The following is a 27,609-nucleotide window of genomic DNA, read 5'->3' on the forward strand; positions in this document are numbered from 1 at the left end:
ACAATATCAATTTTCCTGTACGATCAGTGATGTGTGCCTCTATTGTCACAAGTGATCAAAGGAAAAAAAAAAAACAATTGCATCCATATGACAATATAAACTTCGCATTATCTTCGGAATTAAAGTATAAGTTTATTTTTCACGTTATTTTTATAATAATATGTTTCTGCTAAACTCATAAATAATTAAATTAACATATATCATTTTTCAATATGAGTAAATTTGAATCACATTTTCCTTAACCTTGATAAAAATGAAAAATTTCAGATTCAATTGAAATCGACATTGTTTACGGAACGTGACTTTGAAATTAATTAGTAAATTAATATTGAAATTTAAGTTAATTCTTCCAAAAAGAATTATTTTCTAAAAAAAAAAAGAAAGGGAATAAAAAATAAATAGAAAAAACAAAACAATATTAAATAAGAAATAAAAAAATAGTGAGAAAAAAAGAAAAACTGAGAAGAATTTTTCTTTTCTCTTTGTAATTAACAAATAAATAAATTAGAGAAAATAGAAATAAAAAAGAAGTTTTATAAAAATGAAGAAAATTGAAACAGAAGAAAAATGTAAAATAAGGAAATTATAGGACTAAAATGAAAGGAATGTCTTAAAATAAAAAAACTTCAAATTTTTGGATTTGTTTACTTTTAATTTCTCACTTTGTTCGCTAAAACAATCAATCGATAAGGACACGAACAATTTTCTTAGATGAAAGTTTATAATATATATATATAATATATATCTGTTCAGCAAAAAAAAAAAAACTATTTTTTTAATTAATAAATTGATTGACAACTTGAAATTGGTAATCTACGTCTAAATATTTATATATATATAATTGAATGTTAATTAATTACTATTTAACGCCTAAATATTTAACTGTAATGATATGATCTTGATACAACGATAATTAAATTACAAGCTACTCGTCCTTAAAAGTTAATTATGACCGATTGACGACTAAATAATCGAATTATCAGGTCCTACTTCCAGAACGAGATAAATCACAGAAAAAATAATAATCTAAAAGAAAAAAAAAATACGGACAGATTCTTGATATTTCAAAACAATAAATTGTCGGAAAAATCAAATATTCTTATACATATAATTACTCTTATTCTCATTGTCTCTCATCAAATAAAGTGGATCAATTATATTAATTTTAGATTGCACTTATCATTAATTAATATTATCTTTAATTACTATTTAAATCCAGTAATAAAAATCTATTATATTCAGTGAACAAAATTATTTGAATCGTGTCTCTTTTTAATAAATCGGTCACTTAACTATTATCAAATAAATATTTACTTGAACCAAATAATTAAATTAAATAAACTGTATACTTGATCCAAATATTTGTGTATTTGAAACAAATACCATAAATTTGACTCAAATAATAATTATTTAATATAAATAAATTTTTTTTTTGTTCAGTGTAAGTGTAGTTTTTCAAAACTTTATAGAAAATAAAAGTAATAGACTTTAAAAAAAAAAAAATCGTCCAATAAAAATTTGGTATTGAGAATTTTTTAATTTCGACAAATTTGTTTTTTAAAACAATAATAACATTTAACAGTTTATTTCAATATTATATTGATTCGAAAATGTCTAATAAAAATTATTATAATTATTGCCTTAAATACTAGATATGTGCTAATATATTGAATTTAAATTTAATTTTATATATCGAAATCGTATATTTTTGTTCGTCAATTTGTTAAAATTCAAATTTTTCAAAATTTGAAACGTATTTTATTTTTCCAATTAAATATTAATAAATTAATATTAGCACATTTCTAAAATATCTTATATAAATTTTTTATTAACAATTACAGGAGCGACGATTTATAATGAAGAAAAATTCGATATGTTTCAATAAATATATAATTAACATTTTCAGCGAAAAATTCGTTTGAAAATCATCGCTCATTACTTTTATCTATGGATTTTTAATATTTTAATATTATCATTGAAAAAATGAAAACACTTTTCGTTTAATTTTTTCTTTTTTGTACTGCTTGATTTTTGAAAATCTTATACAAGAATGAGTTAAATTGCAATTTCACTGGAATGAGAAAAAATTCAGTGTTTCATTTGTATAATACAATTTTTTTTTTCAATATCGATATTGTTCGCAATGAATACGGGTTTTTTTTTTTATTATCACTTTTTCATATTTACAATTTTCTTTCGAAACAAAAATAATTCCAGTAAAGACGTTTACACATAACACGAAAAATTATTTTTTATATCACTACCTAAACTCTTTATATATAATTATTTATTATGCAATAAATTCATATTTATCTGACTATTTACATTATCAATTTCTCCGGATTCAAAGATCCATACAATTACATAGTATTATTCACGTAAATTAACATTAAAACATTTCAAGTGTAATTTCTATAATAATTTTTTCTTTTTGTTTCAATGAATAAATTTTTCAGTGACTTTATTAGTTTCAAAATTTTCAGAAAACAAGTAACATTCAACAAACTAGTTCTCTTAGAACTTTTAATAAATAATTTATTTTTTTTCTTCCATTATTTATATTAATCATTATTTTTTGAAAATGATTGTTAATATTAATAATTTGAAATAATCGTTTTATGAGAAAAAAAAAATTAATAAATAGATATATTAATCAAAAATAAAAATTATAAAACGTTTTTTAAAATATCTGAAGATAATGTAACTAAGAAAGTCAACAAATATTTCCTAAAATTATAATAATGAAATATTTTAATGATTGTAAATTCTCGATTGTTATATAAATATCGCGGTATTATATTTTGTAATTATTGTTTCCGCTTTATTTTTTTTTTCCACTTTCTTAAATGGAATTTATTTATTTTTTCCCTGTTTCAAATAAACACTGACGAACACTTATAAATATACTTTTCATAATTTTTTTTTTTTTGTTAAAACTTCAAAAAAGTTAGAAATTTACTTCTATTTTTAACGTACAATAAACATCAAAAATAAATTCTATCTTCATTAACAATTAATCGGGAATGTTGATAAAATAATTTAAATATATTTTCAGAAGACAAAGTAATTTGTCATTGATCATTTCAATGTTTTGCGAAGTTCCATATTAAAATTTTACCATACAATTTATTAAATTCGTGTACTGTTAACAATCATTTTTCTCGTTTTCATATTTTGTGAAAGATAAAATTGAAATAATGTAACGTAACCAAGTGAGAATAAAAAAATATTTGATAAAATTGCTTAAAAAAAAAAGGTTACGTGTGTTTAATTTCTTACAAATAAATGACTTTCCCTATATTGATTATATCTTTCCAAAAGTACAATGGATGAGATTATAAAAAAAAAACAGATAATTGGAAAATGTTTATTTAAAAATTTAAAAACAAAAACATTTATTGTACTCTATAAATTGATTCTTTTTCATGAAAAGTTAAAGTGAATGAAATAATATAAACTTGTCTTAAAATAACACTCGTCCTAGAATCTTCTAAGTTCTACCTAATGCAAATCGCTATTTTGCGATTGTATACTTTTACGGTAAAGATTCATTATTATCAGTACCTGTCTTATTATTTTTACATAATAAAGTGAGTATTAATTCTCTTCTCAATGAAAATAATTTTGTACACAAACAAAATTATTATTTCTTTTTTTTTTAGAATATAGATATATATAATTTTTTTATTACTATTATTTAAGTCTTCCTACCACAAATAAGATACAAATAGCATTATTTTCAAATTGAGAATATTTTCCCATTTTTTTTTTTTTTTTTAAATAAATTCAATAAAATTTATTTTTTCATATAACTTCTTTTTCTCAAATCTCTTTATATATATATATATATATATATATATATATATATATATAAGAATTTAGTAAATAAGAGTTTTATTTAACGATTTTAATAATCGATTTATTTAATAAAATTATATAAATTTTAAATAATTTTCAGTCAATTAATATAAATAAAATCAATTTAATATTTCAAAATAATTTATAATTTAAAAAAAAATTTGGACAATATATCTTCTTTTTAATTAAGAGGACCTAAGTAATTATCGTAATAATTATGAGCAGGCAATTTTTTTTTTTTTTTTTTTGCTAGTACTGTGTATTTATATATTTGTGAAATATATAATAAACAGTATAATAAAATACTAATACCAAATTTTTATCATTCTGCTGTCCGAACTGTTTTTTTTACAAAATTTAATAAAACTGACTTTGTATTTTAAGTTTTAAAAAATAATTGAGTTAAAAGAAATTTTTTGATCATGGCACTTATTAACCAAAAAGGAAAAAATTTTATTTTTAGTTTCACTTTTTAGTAATATTGACAGAATGTTATTTAAAAAGAAATTGTAATATTTCGTTGATAAATATTAACAGTCTTATATGGCACAATTATAAAATTATTTATTTTATTTTAAATTATCTCCTTTAGATTTGATTCAATTTTTACATATAAATATATATGTATACATACGGAAAAATCGTTAAGTAACAATATTGTATATAAATTAATTTGTACACTACTTGAAAAAAAAAATTCATCTATGATGAGTTACAAAATTAGTAAGAAAATGACAAAGGTTAACAAATGAAATTAAAATAAATTATTAAATATAAATTGAAAACAAAAGATAATAAATATTTAAGTTGGATAGCAGAATGATTCATGGCTCACCTATGTAAATAATAATAGGTAATTCTTTTTATCGTTTCTAAAAAATATATGTGAAAAAATGCTAACAAGGAAATACCTTCATTTTCTTATTGCTTTAAGAAAGAAGAAATTAATTTACGGTTTTTTTTTTTTTAGTAGGCCAAGTGAATTATGATTATAATAGGCGACTATGTATTTATTGTGCCTTTTTTTTCTTTTACGTATAGAATACTTTAAATTGTTTTCCCATTATAATAATTATTATTTTTTCGGGAACGAAAGACTGCTTTGCATATTTATAATAATAATAATAATAATAATAATAATTATATATTAAAATAAAGTGCATCTATAACGAAAAATTTAACTAACGCATTCATATTAAAATAATATTTTTTGCGATGTTCAACTGGTTTATAATTTGAAAATTCATGAAAACTTTAATCTCAATATTGATAAAAGTTTCTATAATATTATAACTGCTATTTATAATTTTTCTAACAATTATATTCTTGCCTCAGATCTTTGAGTCGATAATAAATGTAAAATTATACTGTATATATTGAAGAGTATCGGTATAATTGTATGCAAACACAATGCACACATATGAGGAATTTGCAAATAAAGAAATATTAAGAAACATATACTTATTTTTTTGCATTTCGTCATTCGCCCGAATCATCCCATTTTCCCTCCTCAGATATTCGATCAAAACAATCTGCCAGGAACGTAAACTGCGAAAATAGTTGTCAAAATATTAATTAAAAAGTTTTTTTTAAAAAAAAAACAGAAAATTTGAAACGAAAAAGATTTAAAAAATAGTTTAAATTAATAAATGATTAATTAAATTTAAATTATTATGAAAAATTATCTTACATAGGGTGTGAAGACTTTGAGCCAACGAGGTGGACGATTATCGGACCTTGTATATTGGAAGCAAAAAGCCATTCCCTCCTCATCGGTTTCCCATCGAGTAATGGTATTCCATTGAAATTCGACCACTTGCGATTCTAAGGTGCCGTCTTCTTTTGCTGCGTGCAATTTAAATGACGCAGTTCCAACTGCCGCAACTACGTGACCCTCTTTTCTCGAATCACAAGCACAATGAGGAAAAACGATATCACCATAGCCACTTAATTCACGAGCTAATTTCAGATACTAAAAAGAAAACAAAAATTAGTTGAGAATTAATTTAATTTAATTTACAATCAGAATTAAATAAATTTCAATGAATTTTAAATAGTTGAAAAAAAATTTGCACAATAACAAAAAATTATTTTTCTTTTTACTTAAAAAAAAAAAAAACAAAAATAATTGAATTTAATTTTATTATAAAATTAAATTTTTATGAATTTTACCTCATGTTTTCTAGAAGCATCTTGCAAAGCTTTAAGTTGATAGAGTCTCTCGCCTGCAGAAATATGTCCCCTATTAACTTCGTCGACAGTTTGCCAAAATATCCACGTCAAAGCTTGTTCGCTGAGGGGTCTCGAAATATTGAAGAGCCATCTTCTTATACATAGACAAGTTGCACTTGCCGTTGAATAATTTTGAATATACAAAGTGTGTGGATGTTCATGTGGTTGTAATTTTCTCTCTGAAAGTAAAATTTATTTACATATTACTAAATTTATACTTGTTTTTAAAATTCAATATTTGTCTTCGTCAAAGATTTTAATTTTGGCATTGAATTAATTTTCGATTAAATTTAATCAAATTTGTTGCTTATCCTTTTTGAACCTTTATTTTCTTGAATTTTATTTTATTTTTTTATTATTTTTATTTTTTATGAAACTTTTATCTTATTAAAACAAAATTCGTAAATGACATTATTGTCATAAAAATAAAATGTGTAATTTGTTATATATGAAAGACGAAAACAAATTTTAATGTCAGTAGTAAAGTACAGTCTTAGTCAGACAACAAATTTCGAATATTTGGAATTTTAATATTAGTCATATTTCCAAATTCTAATAAAAAGAATCAATTACAGTCAGTGTTATAAATTTTTAAAAATTTTAATACAATTACTAAAAGACGTCAGCGAATTTCACAATATTCATGATCAACGATTAAAAATTAAAAAATATTTTAACAAAAAATAAAATTTTTTGCATAAAAATTTTTCTTTTAATTTGTTGATCTAAAAACGTCGTATAAATTTTTTCAAATAAAAAATTACAATAATTTATATAGAAAAATATTTTTTCTTCTAAATCGATGATCATAAACGTTGTGAACTTCGCCGACAAAGTAAAAGTTGAGTGTTTATTCAAATTTTTAAATTCTTGTTAATACGGTCAGGCAAGATTTAAAATTTTTGCAATATTTTAATATCAGTATGGTAAAAGCCATTTTCAGATAAATAAAAGGTTCTTAAATTTTTGCAAATATTGAAGTTATAATGGAAAACGTGAGTTTTATTAAAACAGAGATTTTCTAGGTTCTTGTAATTTTCGTATCAGTGATTATAGTTAATTTTAAATAAACAATAAGATTTAAATTAGTGTAATTTTTATGATCAATTGTTTTGAAAAATCATAAAATAATGAAAATTTAAGTACCGAAATTATATTCAACGATTTCGAAAAGATAAAAGTATTTTGCAGTCTCTGCGTCTAATCCAACTCGGCAACAAACAGCATCGTAAACATCTTTTACAGGTGAAGCTTTAGCAACAGTAACGGTGACAACTTCACGATCAGGAAGTAAAATTTTTAAATCCACTGCCGGTCCTTGATCGCCATCCTCTTCTAATCTATCCGTAAGAAATTCCTGCATTGCATCACTTTCAGCAATGACCCTAACTGCACAAACTTTTTCTAAATACTGTTCCAATCCTCGTCTTCTTGCATCTAATTGTTGTTCGCTTAATCTGAAAAATATCCATTTTTTTAATTTACAAATTATATAATAATTATTTTTTAGACGAATTTTCATTTTTCAAATAAAATAAATTTGACAGGATTTCTTTTTGAACAAATTTTTTTTGCTTTGTCAGTATAATTATTTTACAAAATTTTTCTTTACCAAACTTTTTATTTAAAAAATTTTAATTTAAAGAAACATTAATTTAGCATAATTTTGAAAATGATTCGAATTTTTAAATGTCAGAATTTTCAATTCACCGAATCTTCATTTGTTCAATATTTTATTTGCTCGAATTGTTTGACAGAAAGATTGCGGCGCAAATTTTAAAATTAACCAATCACAATTTTCTTGATAATTTCTGATTGGTTAATTTTAAAATTCGACGTTTTAAAAATTCTATCAAATAAAAATTCGAACAAACGAATGAATGAATTCTGCTAAATTAATATTTGGTTAAATTAGAATTTTTTAAATAAAAAGTTTGGTAAAACAAAGAAAATTCTGTAAATCGAAAATTCCTCTAAACTATAATATTTAATTAAATTCTTTAAAATAAATAAATTCTAACCATTGATTTTTATAGGAAATTCATATAATTAAGAATTACTTAATAATTTGAAAATAATCATAAAATGAAAAATTAATTATAAGACTATCATCTTTGATTAATACAGCAGATAATATTGAGAAAAAGTTAATTAAACATTTGAAAACAAATATTTTATAATTGAGTTTGATTTAGTTCGTTATTGAGCTATATATATATATATAACGGAAGTATTGGCAATTTTCTCTCGAATAATGAAAAGTTGTGATAGGATACGAATGATGAATCTTTTATATTCGGAATTAATAGGTATTATAAATATAGATTTGAATCGAGTTTCAAACTAAATAAACTGTCGATTCAGTATATGGAAAAGACAACCAATTTGTTTTTAACTGCTTGAAAAATCATATTCTATCTGCTTGAAACTTTTATTATCTCACTTTATTCTTTTATCTGTTTAAAAATATTACTCGCGATTTTTTCCTGGTTTGGATGATTTAAAACAGTAATTTTTTTTTTTTTTCTTAAAACTTTTTACATTTCATCGGTTTTTTAAAATATAGATATTATTTTACGTCTAAACAAATTTTTACATGTATTGTTTTATCAGTTTAAAAAATTTTTACATAATATTATTTTTTTTTAATTTTCATATTTCATTTTATTTCTTTGAAATTTGAATTTAACATTTTATCTACAATATGGCAATATTGTTATATAGGTCTAAGATTATTTTCAAATAGAAACTTGAAGAAAAATCGTTCAATAAAAAGTACTAAACTGAAAAGTGATGCCGGATCAAATACTTTAATTAACTCTTTCCTTCCGTTTGTACATTTAATTGGTCCTTAAAATACTCAAAGAAGATATGTACAATTTCTTAGATATAACCAGGGACTGTCTCGAAATATTTGTGTCGTGTCCGTGTAGTGTCGCGACTCGACACGTTTGAAAACAATTAAAAGTATCGTGGCGAGACCCGACACTTTTAAAACTTTTCAAACGTATCGTGGCACGACCCGACACAGTTAAGAAATTCATAATTGTATCGTGGCGAAGCACGATACGTTTAGAAATTTGTAATCGTATCGTGGCAGGACTGGACACGTTTACGAATTTCCAAAAGTATCGTGGCGCGACTAGACACATTAACAATTTGAGAATCGTATCGTGGGGCTGAACTACACGACACAATACAAAAATAATTATGAATTTCGTGTCGCATACAATGAAACTTGTTGATCAACATCTTGAAAGTTTATTAATCCTTCAATAACATTTCAAGAAATAAAATTAAAATAAAATAGATATAGATTAAATATATATCAAATGTAAATTATTAAATTTATATTAAATTTATATTATATTATATTAAATTTATATTATATTATATTATATTATATTATATTATATTATATTATATTATATTATATTATATTATATTATATTATATTATATTATATTATATTATATTATATTATATTATATTATATTATATTATATTATATTATATTATATTATATTATATTATATTATATTATATTATATTATATTATATTATATTATATTATATTATATTATATTATATTATATTATATTATATTATATTATATTATATTATATTATATTATATTATATTATATTATATTATATTATATTATATTATATTATATTATATTATATTATATTATATTATATTATATTATATTATATTATATTATATTATATTATATTATATTATATTATATTATAATTATTACAATATTATATTATATTATATTATATTATTTCCACGAATTTCTGTTTTCATCCTATACTGTTTATTTTCACGTATTTCTTTTTGTATTATCAACAACTTATTGTCTAGTATGTAAACAAACCACACTTAAAATTAAAAACAATTTTGTTCAATAAACTTAATAGATTAATTTAATTTATTAACATTTTAATATTATTATGATTTAAAGAATTGAAAAAAATGTAAGACTTGATTACGAATTCAATATCAGTTTTTTAAAATTCAAAATGGCGGATCCAATATACCGAATCAAAATAACTAAAAATGGGCAAATTCGTCTAAACCATGTTACCCAGGGGTTTTCGGGGTCGCTGATTACGAATCTGACATCAGTTTTTCAAAGTTCAAAATGGCGGATCCAATATGGCGGAAGACAAAATAAAAAATTAATTGGATTGTATTAAAAACCTATTACTCGGGGGTTTTCAGGGTCATTGATTACGAATTGTGACAAAAATTTTTTAAAATTTAAAATGGCGGATCCAATATGGCGGACGACAAAATAAAAAATTAATCGGATTGGATTGAAACCGGTTACTGAGGGGTTTTCAGGGTCGCTGATTACAAATGTAACATCAGTTTTTTAGGGTTTCGTGGCCCATGGCCGAAAGCCTTATAGTTTCACTTTGGCGTCTGTCTGTCCGTAGTATATTTTGGGGCACCACAGCTCCCAAAATCAAATTTTAGGGCACAGATCCCAAATTAAAATTTTGGGGCACCACAGATCCCAAATTAAAATTTTGGGGCCCCACAGATCCCAAATTAAACTTTTGGGGCACCACAGATCCCAAATTAACCTTTTGGGGCAACACAGATCCCAAATTCAAATTTTGGGCAAACATAGCTTCCAAATTCGAATTTTGGGGCACCACAGATCCCAAATTCAAATTTTGGGGCACCATAGCTCCCAAATTCAAATGTTGGGGCCCACAGATCCCAAATCTCCATTTACTGAATGGACATTTTCCCGAATGGACATTACATGAATGGACATTACATGTCCCATTAGTTAACATGCCCCTATAATTGACATGTCCCAGTAGTTGACCTGTCTCAGTAATTGACATGTCCCAATAGTTGACATGTCCCAATAGTTGACATGTCCATATAGTTGACATGTCCATATAGTTGACATGTCCCTATAGTTGACATGTCCCAGTAGTTGACATTAAAATTTAAAGCGCCACGAAACCCTAGATGTAGGCGCAATTGCGCCTAGTTCTTTTCCTATTTTTAATATTAATTAACCCCTGGGTAACATGGTTTAGACGAATTTGCCCATTTTTAGTTATTTTGATTCGGTATATTGGATCCGCCATTTTGAATTTTAAAAAACTGATATTGAATAATATTAAAATGTTAATAAATTAAATTAATCTATTAAGTTTATTGAACAAAATTATTTTTAATTTTAAGTGTGGTTTGTTTACATACTAGACAATAAGTTGTTGATAATACAAAAAGAAATACATGAAAATAAACAGTATAGGATGAAAACAGAAATTCGTGGAAATAATATAATATAATATAATATTGTAATAATTATAATATTATAATATAATATAATATAATATAATATAATATAATATAATATAATATAATATAATATAATATAATATAATATAATATAATATAATATAATATAATATAATATAATATAATATAATATAATATAATATAATATAATTCGATATTATTATTAGTATTATTATTATTCCATATATACTATATTATAATAGATAATACATAATAGATAAGTTTAAATTAATTGAACAATTTTTTTTCATGCGACACGACATATTTATGCAGAATTATCGTGTCGTGGCAAGTCATGATACGATACGATTCTCAAATTGTTAATGTGTCTAGTCGCGCCACGATACTTTTTGGAAATTCGTAAACGTGTCCAGTCCTGCCACGATACGATTACAAATTTCTAAACGTATCGTGCTTCGCCACGATACAATTATGAATTTCTTAACTGTGTCGGGTCGTGCCACGATACGTTTGAAAAGTTTTAAAAGTGTCGGGTCTCGCCACGATACTTTTAATTGTTTTCAAACGTGTCGAGTCGCGACACTACACGGACACTTTCTTAAAATTCAACAACATTTCGTGTCCGAGACAGTCCCTGGATATAACAGTTTTAAATTTCCAGAAATAATTACGACTCTCAAAATACAATGGTATTAATTTCTTTTGTATTTAAGACAAAAAAAATCTTTTCTATTCAGAGATTGTGTTTTAAAAATTTTATATTAACTTTACAAAAATTTCTAAATTTTTAACATCGGTGAAGTTTACAACGTTTATGATCAACGATTGAGAAGAAAAAATATTTTTCTATGCAAATTATTATTATTTTTGATCTAAACAATTGTTTGCAACGTTTCTTGATCAATAATTTTTTGAAATAAAATTTGTTGGCAAAAAATTAGTTATTATTTTTTGAGTAAAAAATTATTTTTTTTTTTCAATCGTTGATCATAAACGTTGTGAATTTCACCGACGTAATTTTTCTATGAAAAAAAAAATTTCTTTTTTACACTGAAAATACCAAGAGTGTTTTTTAAAGTTAATTTTTTACCTTATGGTTTATTCAAATAATGATTTTTCGCAAAGAATGCGATAATAAACAAAAAAAATTTATCAACTCACTGAAAAGGCCATTTTCCGGGTAATTTTGGGAAGTTGAACCCAATAAATTCCTTCTTCAAGGCCATATGGAGTGCGGCAAATTCCCGATAACGACGAGAGCACAAATGACGTCCTGCCATGTGAACATTAAAAACGACATACCGCTCATGTTTTCTTTCGCGAACATGGTAATCCGGTACACTAATTGGTAAAGATCTTTTCTCACTGTAGTCAACCGAAGCATAACTGGAAATAAATTTTTTTTTTATATAACTTTTTGTGCACATAATAATAGTAATAATAATAATTTTTACATAAAAAATTCTTTAACGTCCAACAATAATTTATTAAAAAGAATATCGATCGAAAAAAGAAAAAATAATAAATACACAAAATTTATCATAAAATAATAAAAACTTTTTGTATTATTTCAATAAAGTTACTTTGTTATAATTTAATTAATTATATAAAATTATTAAATCACGCTTACTTGACTATTATCAAATAAATATTTATTTAATTATTATTTTAGTCAATAAAATGGTATTTGTTTCAAATACAGGAATTATTGGTTTAAATACAATTTATTTAATTGAAATAAAAATTATTTGGTTCAAGTAAATATTTATTTGATAATAATCAAGTAACTGTTTATTAGAATCAAATAAATTGTGACGCATGAATATGTTCTAAAAATCATTAGTTAGAATTTTCATTTTATAGAATTTCATTTTGTCATAATTATTTTTGAACTGAATTTTTATTTGTTCAAATTAGTATTTTGCAGAATTTTCATCAAATCGATTTTCTATATATTACAGAATTTTTATATAACCAAAAATTCATTTCACAGAATTTTTATTTGTTCGAATTTCATTGTATAGAATTTTCATTTGTTCGAATTATTATTTGATATAATTTTCATATAACCGATTTTTTATGCTACAGAATGGAAAAATCATTTAACAGAATTTCTAATTGATAGAATTTTCATTTGTCCGAATTTGCAAATGGCCGAACAAACAATCGACAGAAAGATTTCGGCGCGATTTTTAAAATCAACCAATCACAATTTTATGGATAATTTTTGATTGGTTGATTTTAAAAATTGCGCCAAAATCTTTCTGTCGATTGTTTGTTTGGACATTTTCAATTTTCGAGAAATGAAAATTCTATCAATTAGAAATTCTGTTAAATAATTTTTTGGTTAAGTAAAACTATTAGGAAAATCGATTATATAGAAATTATATCAAATAATAATTTGAACAAATGGAAATTTATATGAAAGAAAATTCTATACAATGAAATTCTACCCAGTAAAATTTCTTTAAATTTGCCTATTATATTAAATAAAAATTCTGACAAATAAAAATTCGAACAAATAAAAATTCTGTGAAATTAATTTTCGATTATATAAAAATTCTGTAATATAGAAAATCGATTTGATGAAAATTCTGGAAAATATTAATTCGAACAAATAAAAATTCGGTTCAAAAATAATTATGACAAAATGAAATTCTATAAAATGAAATTTCTAACTAATGATTTTTAGAACATATTCATGCGTTTCTATAAAATTTAGATTACTATAATTTAATAAAGTTGACGCTACATAGAAAGCAGTGGCTAGAGCTTCAGTTTCAATGTTTTTTTAAAAAAAAAAAATTATAAAACTTAAAAATCCTTTACTCTTTTACGAGAGTGCTGCATTTATATGTAATTGAATTAGAAAGTCTACTAAAGTTGATTTGCAAATAAACGTAACAGGATCTTCTTTAAAAGAGGAAACGTGTACCTTATATCCTCGCATGGTTCCAATCTCTCTGCTTCCTGTGGTGTTACTGAGATCACAGTTAAGGTCAAAACGTCGCCTCCAGACTTTATCAGGTCTACTACCTGCTTGTGAGTTGCACCCTCAACGTTAACATTGTTCCTGAAGAAAAATAAAAAAAAAGTTTATTACATAGAATCAAGTTTCACCGGAAATTATCTTTGTACAGTATATTATATTGTCAATGTAACTAAGAAAAATTATCCGTCAATATTGCCAATTAACAAGAAAAGTATAGTTTATATTCTATTATGTAATAAATTAAAAAAAAGTGGAAATTTTTTTTTTATCATTATTTTATATTACTTTTATAAGTATATATCCATTTAAATTTAAGGAAAACTATATATATATATATGAGGAAAGGTCAGGAATATCAGGAAAACGAAGAAAATAAAATTGAATGAAAAAAAAATTAATTTATTAAGAAAAATTAGAAAAAAAATAGGAAAGTATCTATTTACTTTCAAATCTATATGTATGAACTATGTAAGAAAAGGTCAACGAAGTAGCATCTTATTAGAATTAAAGATGCAGATAAAAGAGATAAATATACCACTTGATTAATATATAAATGTACAATCATTCTATTTATAACTCAGATAATAATAATAATAATAATAATAACAATTTTAATAACCTAAGATTTTGTATAAAAATATATTTCTATTTTTAAAAATTTAAGTATGTACTTTTAAAAAAAGAATATTATCGTACACGACTCATTTTCTTCGTCGTCAAAATGTATACCTATATATTTAAATACAACATAGCCTACTTCAAGCTGATAATTGTTAACAATTTTAGTCGATTGCTAATTAACGGATATCAATGTCTGCGGGTTAAAATTTCTACTTTTCACATAACAGTTTCACTTTTTTATTTATCGTTTCCTTACTGTTTTTATTACTTTTTAATTTTTTTAATTATGTTTATTATCATAATTGTTATTATTCCACGATAATTTTTATATTATAAAAAGACATTATTTCTAATAACAATAATAATAATAATATTTATCATTATTATAAAAATATGTTAAGTTGAATAAAATTATATTGATATTGCTAGAATTTAAAAAAATATTAAAATAAAATAAAATTATTAGTTCAGTGATAAAAATAAAAGTATGTTTATAAATTTTCAAATTTTTCAAATTTTTTTTTATATATTCAGGTAATGTAGATAAAAAATAGACTCGAAAATTTCTAAATTTATTATCAATAATAAAACTCAGTGTTTAGTAAAGTAAGACGTTATTTAAATAATTATGATTTTCGTATCAGTAGTAAAAGTTGTGACGTTATAAAATTTAAAATCACAAAAGTTTATTTTGTTTTCAATATATTAATTAACTTTTCTTCATTATTCCCGAAAAAGATATTTCAATATAAAAATTTACTAGACGAAATCACATTATAGATTCGAGAAATGGAAAAATCTTATTTAATAATAATTTAATATTAAGAATTAATGTTTGTAATCCCTTTTTTATTTATGTACTTTTGAGCCAACATTCAACTGAAACAAGAAATTAAGATAAATATTAAGATTTAAGAAAACTTTGAGAAAATTAATTATATTGGATATATTTTGTATTGGTCAACCTAACCTCAATTTTGATGTCAACAATAATTGGATATTTTTGAAGTTTATTATCGAAAATTTGGATTCTTGAATATTTACTTCCGATGTACCTATTAATTGGATAATTAAGAGATGCCAAGTATTTTCATGTTTTATGCAAATATCACCCTGAGAATATCATTGACTTCGTTTCTTGGCGAAACACATAAGATTATTATTGATTTTTGGAAGGCTTCTTTATATTTTTAAATTACAACTATTTAAAACTTCTATTGCTGCGGGTTAGCCAAAACCCATATGAAATATTTGCGATCTTTTGGATTTATGTCAATTTGAAGTTTGAAGATTTTTACCTGAGTGTCATCGTCTTTGTAAATTTCAATATTAATTCCGAATTCATTGATGTTTATATTGGAGAAGAATTATAAAGATTTATTATCTTGCGTCGAATTAACGTATTAAAATCGTTAATCAAGAAGAAGTATTATTATTATTCAAGAAAACAATTTTTGTCAACAACATATATTATCGAATTTGAATTTTCGCACCTTTTTAATGTGGACCAATTGGCATCAAGTTTCATGAGAAAACCTTTTTACCGATCGTCGAATTAATTTTTTTTGTCCCAATCTTTTTATTCTTTTTAGATATTCATTTTTTTTTGGTTGGCAACGAAAATCTCCTAGGACTAGGAGAAAACAAACAACGTTTTCTTTAATCATTCTTTAATGTGATTTCGTGTAAGCTAGACGCTTTTTATTTCTATCATTTAATTTCATTTGATTTTGGAATCTAAATATAATAATTGGAGAAAATATATAATAAATATTTTAAAAAGGAAATATAATATAATTAATAAAGAAGAAAATAAGGAAATTAATTTAATAAAAACAAGGAATTGTTTGAAAATCTCTATTGGAAATTCCTTGCCAACAACCATTTTGATTCTATTAATTTTGGAATTCTCTGGTAAAATTTTATTTCTCATTTATGAATGATATCTCAAAATTAATTATTTGTTAAAATTTTCCAATAATGAATTTTCTTTAGATTTTAATTTAATTTCAATTTAATTTAAATATGATTTCTTTTCAATTTAATTGATTTTTACTTTTGAAATTATTCAAGAATGAATTTAATTTATCATTTTTATTTTTGAAATTGATTGAAATGTCATTCATTTAATTTTATAAATCCTACTTTTTTAACATCACAATTTTATTATAAACTATTGCCTTATTCAATTAAAAAATAAATTAATGATAATAATTAATAATAATAAATTAAACTCGACATTTAAGAAAAGAAAGCCGCAGTTATGTTCCTATAATTTTTAAACTCGCTGATTAAGAATCTGACATTAGATTGACAAAATTCAAAATGATGAATCCAATATGGCGGGTTTTCACTGTCGCTGATTATAAATCTGATAATAAATTTGTAATTAATGACCCCGTAAACCTCAGAGTAACAAGTTTTAAGTAAATTCAATGAATTAAAAAAAATTGTTCAATTAACAAGTTTCAAAGTATTTCGAAAAAATTTTTTAAAATAACTTAATTTTTTAAAAATAAGTAACTAAACTAAGTAAATCGTGAGCAAGGATTTATAAACTGCAAGTAACGTGTGACCTAAATAAATTTGTTCAGATCTACTTTATTTGATTTTATTGGAGGTATAGTAAATAACTTTTTCTAATTATACAGTTAACTTTAAAGTATCAAATTGATCCAAATTTTCATATCAATCCGATAATTTTGATATCAATTTGATACTTTTTAAATCAACTGTTTATTTTATGAAATTTCAATAAATATTTACATTTTTTTATAAACAATAGAAAGTCTTGAACAAAATCTGTTTATATTTTTTGATAATCAGACTTATAAATTCTTATTAACTTTTTAATAATGGAAAAAGTCTGTTAAAGTAGGACAGGGTTTTAATTTACTATGGTATCAAATTAATTAATTAAAAAAAATTTTTAATTAAGACAGACCAAAGTTTCTGAAAATTTTTTATAATTGAAATGTCAATAGTTAACGTGATTTTTATTCAGACAGAATATTTTTATGATTTTTTAATTTTATATCAGTATAGTTGAAGTTAATTTTAATCAGACAAAAAGTTATAAATTTTTTTTAATTATTCTGGTATCAGAATAGTGAAATACGATCTATGCTTTTGTAATTTCGGTTTCTTATATTTTGATGTTAGGGAGTGAAAGACAGTTTCAGCCAGACAGAATTTTAACTCTTTTTAACGGGTCACATGATTATCCCATAAAAATAATTAATTAGAATTTTCATTTTAAAGAATTTTATTAGAAATAATAACTTTTTTTAAAAGAAATTTCATTTTTCGAATTAGTGTTTAGACAGAATTTTTTTTTTAAACAAATTTTTATTTAACAAAATTTTTAGATAACGAATTTTTGTTTGGCACAATTCTTATATTTTATATTCTATATTTTAAATAAAAAAATTAAAAAAAAAAAAATTGCGCCTAAATCTTTCTATCAATTGTTTGTTCGACCATTAGCGATTTCGGAAAAATGAAAATTTGGCGTCTTAAGAATTCTATCTATTAAAAAATTCGTAAAAATTAAAATTCGATAAATTGCTTTCATTTAAAAATTCGAATCACATATAAAATTCGATTGAATGTAAATTTTGCTAAATTAAAATTCGCTTAGATTAAAATTCTTCCAAATAAAATGTCATATGTAAAGAAAATGATTATAGAATAAAAATTTTGTCAAACAAAAATTCGGTAGCTAAAATTTTTGTTAATTAAAAATTTGTATAAAAAGAAATTCTGACAAATTTTAATTCGAAAAATGCAAATTCGTCTAAAAAATAATAATGGGCAACAAAACCTAAACAAAAAAACAAGTTACACAGTATTTAAGTTTTGCACGGCAGAATAATCAATTAACCGATTATTTTGAATCAAAAAATTTTTTTTTTCAGTATATAAACTTTAATTATTTTTGAATTTCTAAATTTTTAGTAAAAGTTAGTTTTCGATTAAAAAAATTAATATTTATTTTTAACTTATAATAGAACTTGAATTACCTTTTGGTTTGATTAACTTGGGATTTTTGGATGGTTTTAAATTTTTCATTGTTTTGTCGATTTGTCCAATTACAGTGGACCGCGACTATATGATAATTGAGCATTTCTTAAAGTTGTTTATATATATATATGTAGTATAGTGAAAGAAAATAAGAGCAAATTATGTATGACGGTATATAGCATATGCTATGTAATACGTGCGCAATTGGTGCATTTTAACACTCAACAAGTACCCACGCTTGATATATATATATAATTTTTTCTCGCGAACTTGCATGATGGGTAAATGAACTTTTTCCGGGTTTAGAAATTTTCTCTGATTAAAAGGCTTTGCACGACTTTCATGGAATGTGACTCCCGTGTGGATACAACTTCCTCGATCTTCGTTGAGACAGGTGACTGGCCTTGCCAAGGAGAACCTTCGCAATCACTCAGTGAAAGGTAAAGTCCAACTTGTTAAAAGTGGAAGTTAAAAGTTCAGTTTTAATATATTCTACATTTCTCCCTTTGTTTTGGGATCCATTAAAAAAAAAAAAAAATTTATTTATAGCAAGTTCAACATTTTCCAATCGGTAGGAAAATTTTTCTAATATTCTGTTCTAGAATATATAATTGTGAATTATTTAATTAATATTCGGTTCATTGATTTAGTGCAAATATATAAATTTAGTAATAAAATAAATAAATCAATATTGGTATAATATTTCATCTAATTATTAATAATTCCACAATAGAATTAACAATTATAATTTATAATTGAATTTCTTCAATGTTATTTTAAAATCCAGATGTTATAGTTATAAATATTTGCCAAAGTTTTTATTCAGATTTAAATCTCTGTCTTATATTTAAACTTTGAATTCAGAGAAAATCTTTGAGAGTTCTCTCTTTCTCTCTCTCTGAGGGAAAATCCTTGACTTTCTATACGACTTTCCTTGACCGGAAAATACCATAAATTTTCTCGTGATTTTCAAGTTTTTCCTGACCTGCGTGAACATATCGTGATTTTGATATAAAAATGCGTTATTTTTTATTAAAAATATAGAAAAAAAAGATTGCCTATATAACTTTTTTTTTATCTTGACGGATAAATAAACATTATCTTCATTTAAATACATACAAAGTTTATCTACATAAAAAGTTTATTATATTCAAGAAAATAATTGTAGTTTTTCAACAAGTTTAAAAAAAAAAAGATTGTAAAATTCTAAGAAAAATAAAAAATCTTGAATTTTCATTTATATACGTACATATACATATGCAAAATTTATTTAAATTTCCTGATTATCAAAAGTTGTATTATAAAAATGTTAGGTAATATATAAATACAAACTTTTTTAATTTATTACTTTTTTAAGTAAAAAATTTTTTTTAATCTTTAATAATATTATTAATCTTATCTAATATGCATAATATAGAAAAAAATTATTTTTATAATGATAAAACATTAATAAAATATTTTTTCTAAATTAATTTTTAATTAAGTATTGCAATAAAATCAAATTTTTTTAAATTTTCCAGAAAATTAAAAATCTTATAATATATCTTTATTTGAATCAAATTGATTTGAAATATATGTAAATAAATATTTAATTAATTAATAAATTAATTTGAGAATTTTATTAATAAATCTCAATTTCCAAATAATTATAATGCATATTGTATATATATATATATATATATATATATATATATTTCAGAGATGAAATTAAATGATGATAATAATGATAATTTTAGTTTACGACTATTTCAGTAATATTGACTTTCACTCGGTAAAATTTGAAATGATTTTTATTGAGAAAGATATGTCTCATTCAAGGCTAAACATTTTTTTTTATTGAGATTTCTATTATAGAATCGTGATCAAGTATTGTTCCAGCGTTTCGAACATTACATGCGTCGAGGGTGTATTATATATATTTTCAAAGAATAGTAACATTTTATGACCTTGACCGTTTGTCGATTCCATTGCCAAGCCATATTTAACAGAAGCCTTTCATAATCCAAAACCTTTTAAGACCCTCCAATAATGTTGTTTTAATTTCAAAACTCCACAATATTACCAGATATTTGTTAAAAATAAAAAAAAAAATTATCAAAAAATATTTTTTCTTTTTGAAATTTTGTTGTTGTCATTATTATCATTTGATGTATATTTCTCTCTATATTTGAATTAATTGTTATTTAATTATACTAGTCATTTACCTAATTAATAAATTATTAAATAATTGTATTATAATTATTAATTATGAATTTATTTAATTATTTAATTACCATCATTAAATTTATTTATTTAAAGAAAAAACCATGAAACAGTATAATTTATTGTTTCTTGATGAAAAATTAATTTAGTTCGAGTAATTTTTTTTTTTTTTTTGGTAATTTTATATGATATATGTTTTTCCTTATATTTATAATTAAGATATGTTCATCATTAGTAAAATATACTTGGGAAGACATTTATCATTTTTATCACAACTTGATATATTACATTATGATTATGTCAGAAATTCTCTAAGCCTATAATTAATTCATTATTTTTACTCATAGAGCGAGATTCCAGGAAACCCCTTTTGTCTTTCAATAATGAAATGGACCGTGAGTAAATTCCACTGTACTTATTAATTTTAATTACATAGAATTTCGCAAAATTTGCACATTACAAGATTTCAGTTTGGGAAATTTTTATTATTCAACTTATATCATAAACTTTTATTTTCATTATTTTGCCTAATTTTTTAGTCAATTTGAATTCAATTTTTTAACTGGTAAATATAATTAATAATAATAATAATAATAATAATAATAATAATAATCCTAAATTTTTTTATAACTAATGTAATTATCATTAAATTATTATTTTTATAATTAAATTTTTTTAAATTTTAATTTTACCAGTTAGTAAAATTGAACAGCAATTGAAGTTACTGGAGTTTGAAGATTTTTTTTTTTTTTTTTTTTTGACAAATAATGTAATTAAATGAAATGAATTAATTGAAATACAATAATTTGAATTTGTAATTGAAAGCCTTATAGACAAGTAGCATCGATTTTAAACGAAGGTTCATTAATGTTAAGTCGATAACTGCTGTAAGGCGATCTCACCAGAAATGGCGTCGAGGATTAATTTAGATGGTAGTTAATTAAAGGGGCGTTTAACTACGTCGTTACAACTCATTGCCAGAACAAAATATTATTTATAGATTATATTAAATTCAAATCTATGAAACAGAATTGGATTAAATTGAAATTTATTTTTTTTTATTATAGCTTTTAAAATAATAATTTAAATCAATTTCATAAAATAAAGTACAAACAAGTGTTTAACAGAGTTATATATATTTCAAGCAATAGGTATAATTAATCAAGTTTTACGGATTTTTAAATAAAAATTTTTTTTAAATAATAATAATAATTTTGAAAGAGTTAAAGTTGAAATTTTTAGAAATAATTTTTCAGACAATAATTAAATTAAAAAATAATTAAATTTTACAGAACTAAAAATAATTTATTAAATAATTTTAGATAAAATTTTTTAAAAGTAATTGAATTTTCAAAGATTTACAATTTAGAATTTTGAAATTAATTGAACTTCAAGTGATTTTTAATTTAAACTTTTTGATGATTTCACTAAAAAATTTATTAGAAATTGCAGACAAAAATACAATAATTTGAAAACTTTTTTGGTAACTTTATTTGCTAATTTTTTTAAAATTACATATAAACAATTTATTAAATTTCATAAAAATTTTAATTGAAAAATAGTTTACGATAATTGAATTTGTGAAGAATTTCATTAAAATTATTAAAAATAATTAATTTAGTCAAGAGTTTTAGTTAAAAATTTGTTAAATAATTGAAATAAATAAGATCTGAAGAAGATCTGCATTGATAACTAAAAAAAACGTATTTTGTTTAAAAATTTTTTTTTAAAAATGTAAAAAAAAAAGTCGAAAAAATCGCATTTTATTAAAATTAGTCGAAAAAAGTCGTATAATCCGAGGCTTGAGACAAGTAAAACGAGCAAGATTTGTATGCCTCTAGCTTTGTCGCGTTTAAAACGTAAAATTTTTCAAATTTTTCCAGAGAATTTAACGGGTTGTAAACAATTTTTGCTGTCGTTAAAAATGCTTTGGTATCTTTCTTTTGAATCATTCGTGCCTGTCGTTAGAACAAGAATGACTCTGCTAAATTGCAAAGAATACCAATTAACTTACAGATGTTCCATTGAAAGATCATTGAGAGAAATTGTATGTTTCTGCAGTGCACAAAAGTCTTAAAAAATTTATTCTTTCATGACTTCAGGGAACATTGATCTTTCTACTATATTATAGAATTGTAGAATACAATATATAGAAGAAGTTTTCTGTGGCAGCGAATTTTTCACTGCAACAGCAAACTATTTTGCTGTTGTTGCAAACTTTTCGCTGCCATATATAGTAAAATTGTTCGCTGTTCTAGTAAATTTTTGTAGTTGCTTTATGTAGAAAATTTTGACTGAAAAAAATCAGTTTGCTATACTCGAATTCATTTTTTTCCGTGTATAAAAAAAATATTTTTTAATCAATTGGAATTCAATTTAACATCAAGTTTATTATATTTTAAAAAAACAATATATTCATAAATATTCATTATACAAAATTTGAAATTCATTTTTAGAAAATTAGTTTTTTAAAAAAAATATGTTTTGCTGCGTATACGAATTTGATATGCACTTTATTAATAAAGATAATAGAATTGTTGACGTTTCCTTGTTTAGAAGGAAAATTAAATGGAAATGAGTAAACAAAATTGGATCACCTTACATTAACTTCTATATTGAAGATGACTATTGAGTTCTGATTACGGTTTAAAGTTCAAGGACATTTGTCACCATTTATCAGATCGTTGACTTATAGACAACAAATAGATACGATCGTAAAATGATTTTTATTCGCCGAGAGCGTATTTCTTTATAACAATTTAATATATTCATTTTATTTCTAACTGTAAAGATTTTAAGTGAATGTTGTTTAAAAACTAATTATAAACATTCAAATTATTCTAAACCAAAATTCAACCTACATTGGACAAACATTGAACATATAATGGATCTACTACTACACAGTAAAAACAAAAACTGAAACCGAATGTAAGCTTACTTTAATTTTTAACTTATTTTAAGCAAGAAACTTTATTTAATAATGAAAATTAGCTTAAAATAAGAGTTAGTGGTTCTCTTACTATAAATAAGCTTATAATTCGACTGATTTTTAATTCACTGGTCTTAAGTAAAAAAAAGACGACAGTGACTTTTTAAAAGTCTTTACTTGAGCTGGGTGTCAGTCCGCCGAGTCTTAAAGTGGTAGTTGTGACGTCACAGGCAAAACGTCTGTTGTGAAAACGCCATAGCGTACGCGTACAGTGAAGCGTGGTTGAGAAATGATTTTCTCGTGTTTTAATTTTGGTTTTATTCATTTATAATTCACAAGAATGGGTTTTTTTACTGGGTTTTTAATATCGAATATTCCAGCAAAGCACGCATATCTTTCACCTTTGTCTCAGCTATACTATTTAGAAAAAAAGTCGCTAAATATTACCAAAAGTACAAAACTGTGTGGAACTTGTTGGAAGAGCTTAAATTATTCTAAACTGTTAATTCCTAACTTATTATTTTTTAAATTTAGTTTGCAGAATTGAAAATGAAAATGACAAGATTTTTTTAAATATAAAAGTTCCTCGTCATTTTCATTTAAATAATGCAAATTTATAAATTAGAAAAAATTGTTATAAGTAATATAAATATATATATATATATATATCAAAATTCTAATATGCTTTTAAGTCATAATTTAGGATTATTATCACACCAGGTTAACGCTGAAAGACAGTCTGTAAGGAATCTTAATTTCAGCCCTCTTTTAACATAAGACTAAATGATAGTCTAAAACCTAACTGAATTTCAGTTCTTCAACAAGCTTAGAGCTAAATTTCAGCTCGTATGACATCTTACTTATAGTAAGATAAGGGTATTCTTTTTATATGCGTGCTTTGCTGGAATATTCGATATTAAAAACCCAGTAAAAAAACCCATTCTTGTGAATTATAAATGAATAAAACCAAAATTAAAACACGAGAAAATCATTTCTCAACCACGCTTCACTGTACGCGTACGCTATGGCGTTTTCACAACAGACGTTTTGCCTGTGACGTCACAACTACCACTTTAAGACTCGGCGGACTGACACCCAGCTCAAGTAAAGACTTTTAAAAAGTCACTGTCGTCTTTTTTTTACTTAAGACCAGTGAATTAAAAATCAGTCGAATTATAAGCTTATTTATAGTAAGAGAACCACTAACTCTTATTTTAAGCTAATTTTCATTATTAAATAAAGTTTCTTGCTTAAAATAAGTTAAAAATTAAAGTAAGCTTACATTCGGTTTCAGATTTTGTTTTTACTGTGATACTACTTCAGATTTAGAGAGTGCATAAATTGAACCAACTTGAACCTACATTAGATCTACATTGAACTTACATTGGACCTACTTTTAAAACAAGTTGTTTCATATGATCATGATTTCATATCATCATAAAAATAGCGATCAATTTTATAAATATTGGTAAAATGTAAACTTTATATACTTTATTTATAGATGAAAATGATTCCATATAACCTTCTTCTGAAAAATTTGAAAATTATCACGAATGAAAAGCTTTCTCATGAGGATCTCTTCGAAATAGTTCATAAAGGGCTTGTTGGATGTGGATTTCGATAAGAATTGAAATTGTGTTTTTTAAAATTATTCTAATTTTATTTGTTTCTCAAATATTTAATTTTTTATTAATTTTTATTAGTTAATTAATATCTCGAAAATAAAAAATAATGCCATCTCAAAAATTTAACCATCGATTTATTATAACTTAAAAAATATTCATGATTTTTTTCGCGCTTCTAAATGAGGGAGAACATGTTTAAAAGTTATAAAAAAATTTTATTTTTTAAACAAATTGTTTAAAAATTAATATTTTTTTTTTAAATAATTTTTATCTAAAAGTTTAAGATCTTCTGCGTAAAAAACATTCTTAACATTTTTCTCTATTTTTAGATAGGGAAAAAGTTATAAGTAAAGCAAAAAAATATTTCTCAATGTTATTGTAAATACCTCCAAAAATATTAAAAATTTCAAATTCAAAATTTGTACTAATCGGTACAATGATTGGCCACCCTACAATGATTGGCCGTCTTGATGAAATATAAATATAATAAGAAAGAACTAACATCAAATCATTTTTCAATTTATGCTTAATAAACTTCACACAATTACGCTGCGATCATTTCAGTCGGGATTATCTGGTCCTTCATTATTAATTTAAATTTAATTATTTATTTACGTGTTCTGAAAACAAAGTTTGACAGCAAAGAATACTATGGTGATCAGTAGTGTACCCTAATAAAAGATTAGAAATTTTGTAGTGTAAAAATATGTTTTTAAGAAAATTTGTTCTTATATAAACTTGCAGTGGTTACAAATACACGATAAAATAGTTTTTTATTTAAAAATATAACGTTTTTTTAATTTATTGGGAGGCCAATAATACCCTCTTTGAATTGTACGAAAATACAATGATTGGCCATGGTGGCTAAAGAGGCCAATGACTGTAGTTTTCAAAAATATTGTAAAATATTATCAAACATTTTTTACAACACTTAAATATTTGTTTTTAATAAGTCTGTTTATGTAAAAATGTTAAATAACCTTAAATTACAATTTTTGGCCACGGCCAATCATTGTACAACGATAGGGGCCAATAACTGAAAATTCAACATTTTATTTTGCCACCAGTGTCGCCTCTGTTGCTTTCAAAAAAGTACAGGTTATATTTATTTGCTGTCACAAAAACGTTTACCTCATGTGAATGCAAAAAAGTGATTTTATTTAGCTAATTTATTTATTTAGTGTTTAAAAAATGCCAAAGACAAAGCACGATTCAGAGTACTGTAAAAAGTACAAAGAGATATTATATATTAAATAAATAATTTTTATTAATAAAAAATAAAAAGATATAATAAATTAAAAATTTTTTAAATATAATTCTAATAACTTCATGTTAATAGAAAAGGTGGCCAATCATTGTATTTAAAAACTTACAGAGAGGCCAATGATACAATTATTGGCAACTGCCAATCACTATGTTTTTAAGGCCAATAAATGTATTTTCTGACATTTGCATTATTTTCTTAACATATCTGTTATTTAAAATTTTCCTATTTTTTTCTAATTACTAATATTTAAAATAGAATAAATTTATGGGCGATTAGTGTTTCTCAAATATTTTTTTGACATATGGTGTGAATTCGACAGTAAGTCAAACATAAAAATTTTCTTAGGGGGGCCAATCATTGTACCGATTACCCTATTTAGCACCACTATCACTACAATTTACCGAATTTTGAGAAAAACCCTATACATGACCCCGTCTATTCATATGAAATGCCTCATATAGAACCTACTTTAGATAAATATTGAACCTACATTAAATCTACTGCAATGTTATTGAGGCGCCGGTGTAGAATGTACGGACAAACAGATGCCAACGTTATAGGG

The 27,609-nt window shown here is 23.3% G+C and overlaps 1 protein-coding gene across 1 annotated transcript in view; it reads right to left on the reverse strand.

Moving 5' to 3' along the window:
* Positions 1–631: 631 nt before the first annotated feature.
* LOC127278674 (sorting nexin-27) overlaps positions 632–27,609 on the reverse strand; it is a 34,123-nt gene continuing 7,145 nt past the window's right edge. Inside the window, exons 2-7 of the mRNA XM_051300491.1 lie at positions 14,324–14,461; positions 12,550–12,774; positions 7,237–7,547; positions 6,031–6,269; positions 5,549–5,830; positions 632–5,406 (exon numbers count right to left, since the gene is read on the reverse strand). Coding sequence (XP_051156448.1) covers positions 5,338–5,406; positions 5,549–5,830; positions 6,031–6,269; positions 7,237–7,547; positions 12,550–12,774; positions 14,324–14,461 — 1,264 coding nt within the window. The 3' untranslated portion in view covers positions 632–5,337. The remainder of the gene's footprint in view (positions 5,407–5,548; positions 5,831–6,030; positions 6,270–7,236; positions 7,548–12,549; positions 12,775–14,323; positions 14,462–27,609) is intronic.

This window comes from Leptopilina boulardi, unplaced genomic scaffold (assembly GCF_019393585.1).
Source record: "Leptopilina boulardi isolate dan_hultmark-lab unplaced genomic scaffold, ZJU_Lbou_2.1 LbouV2_210, whole genome shotgun sequence".
Taxonomy (NCBI): domain Eukaryota; kingdom Metazoa; phylum Arthropoda; class Insecta; order Hymenoptera; family Figitidae; genus Leptopilina; species Leptopilina boulardi.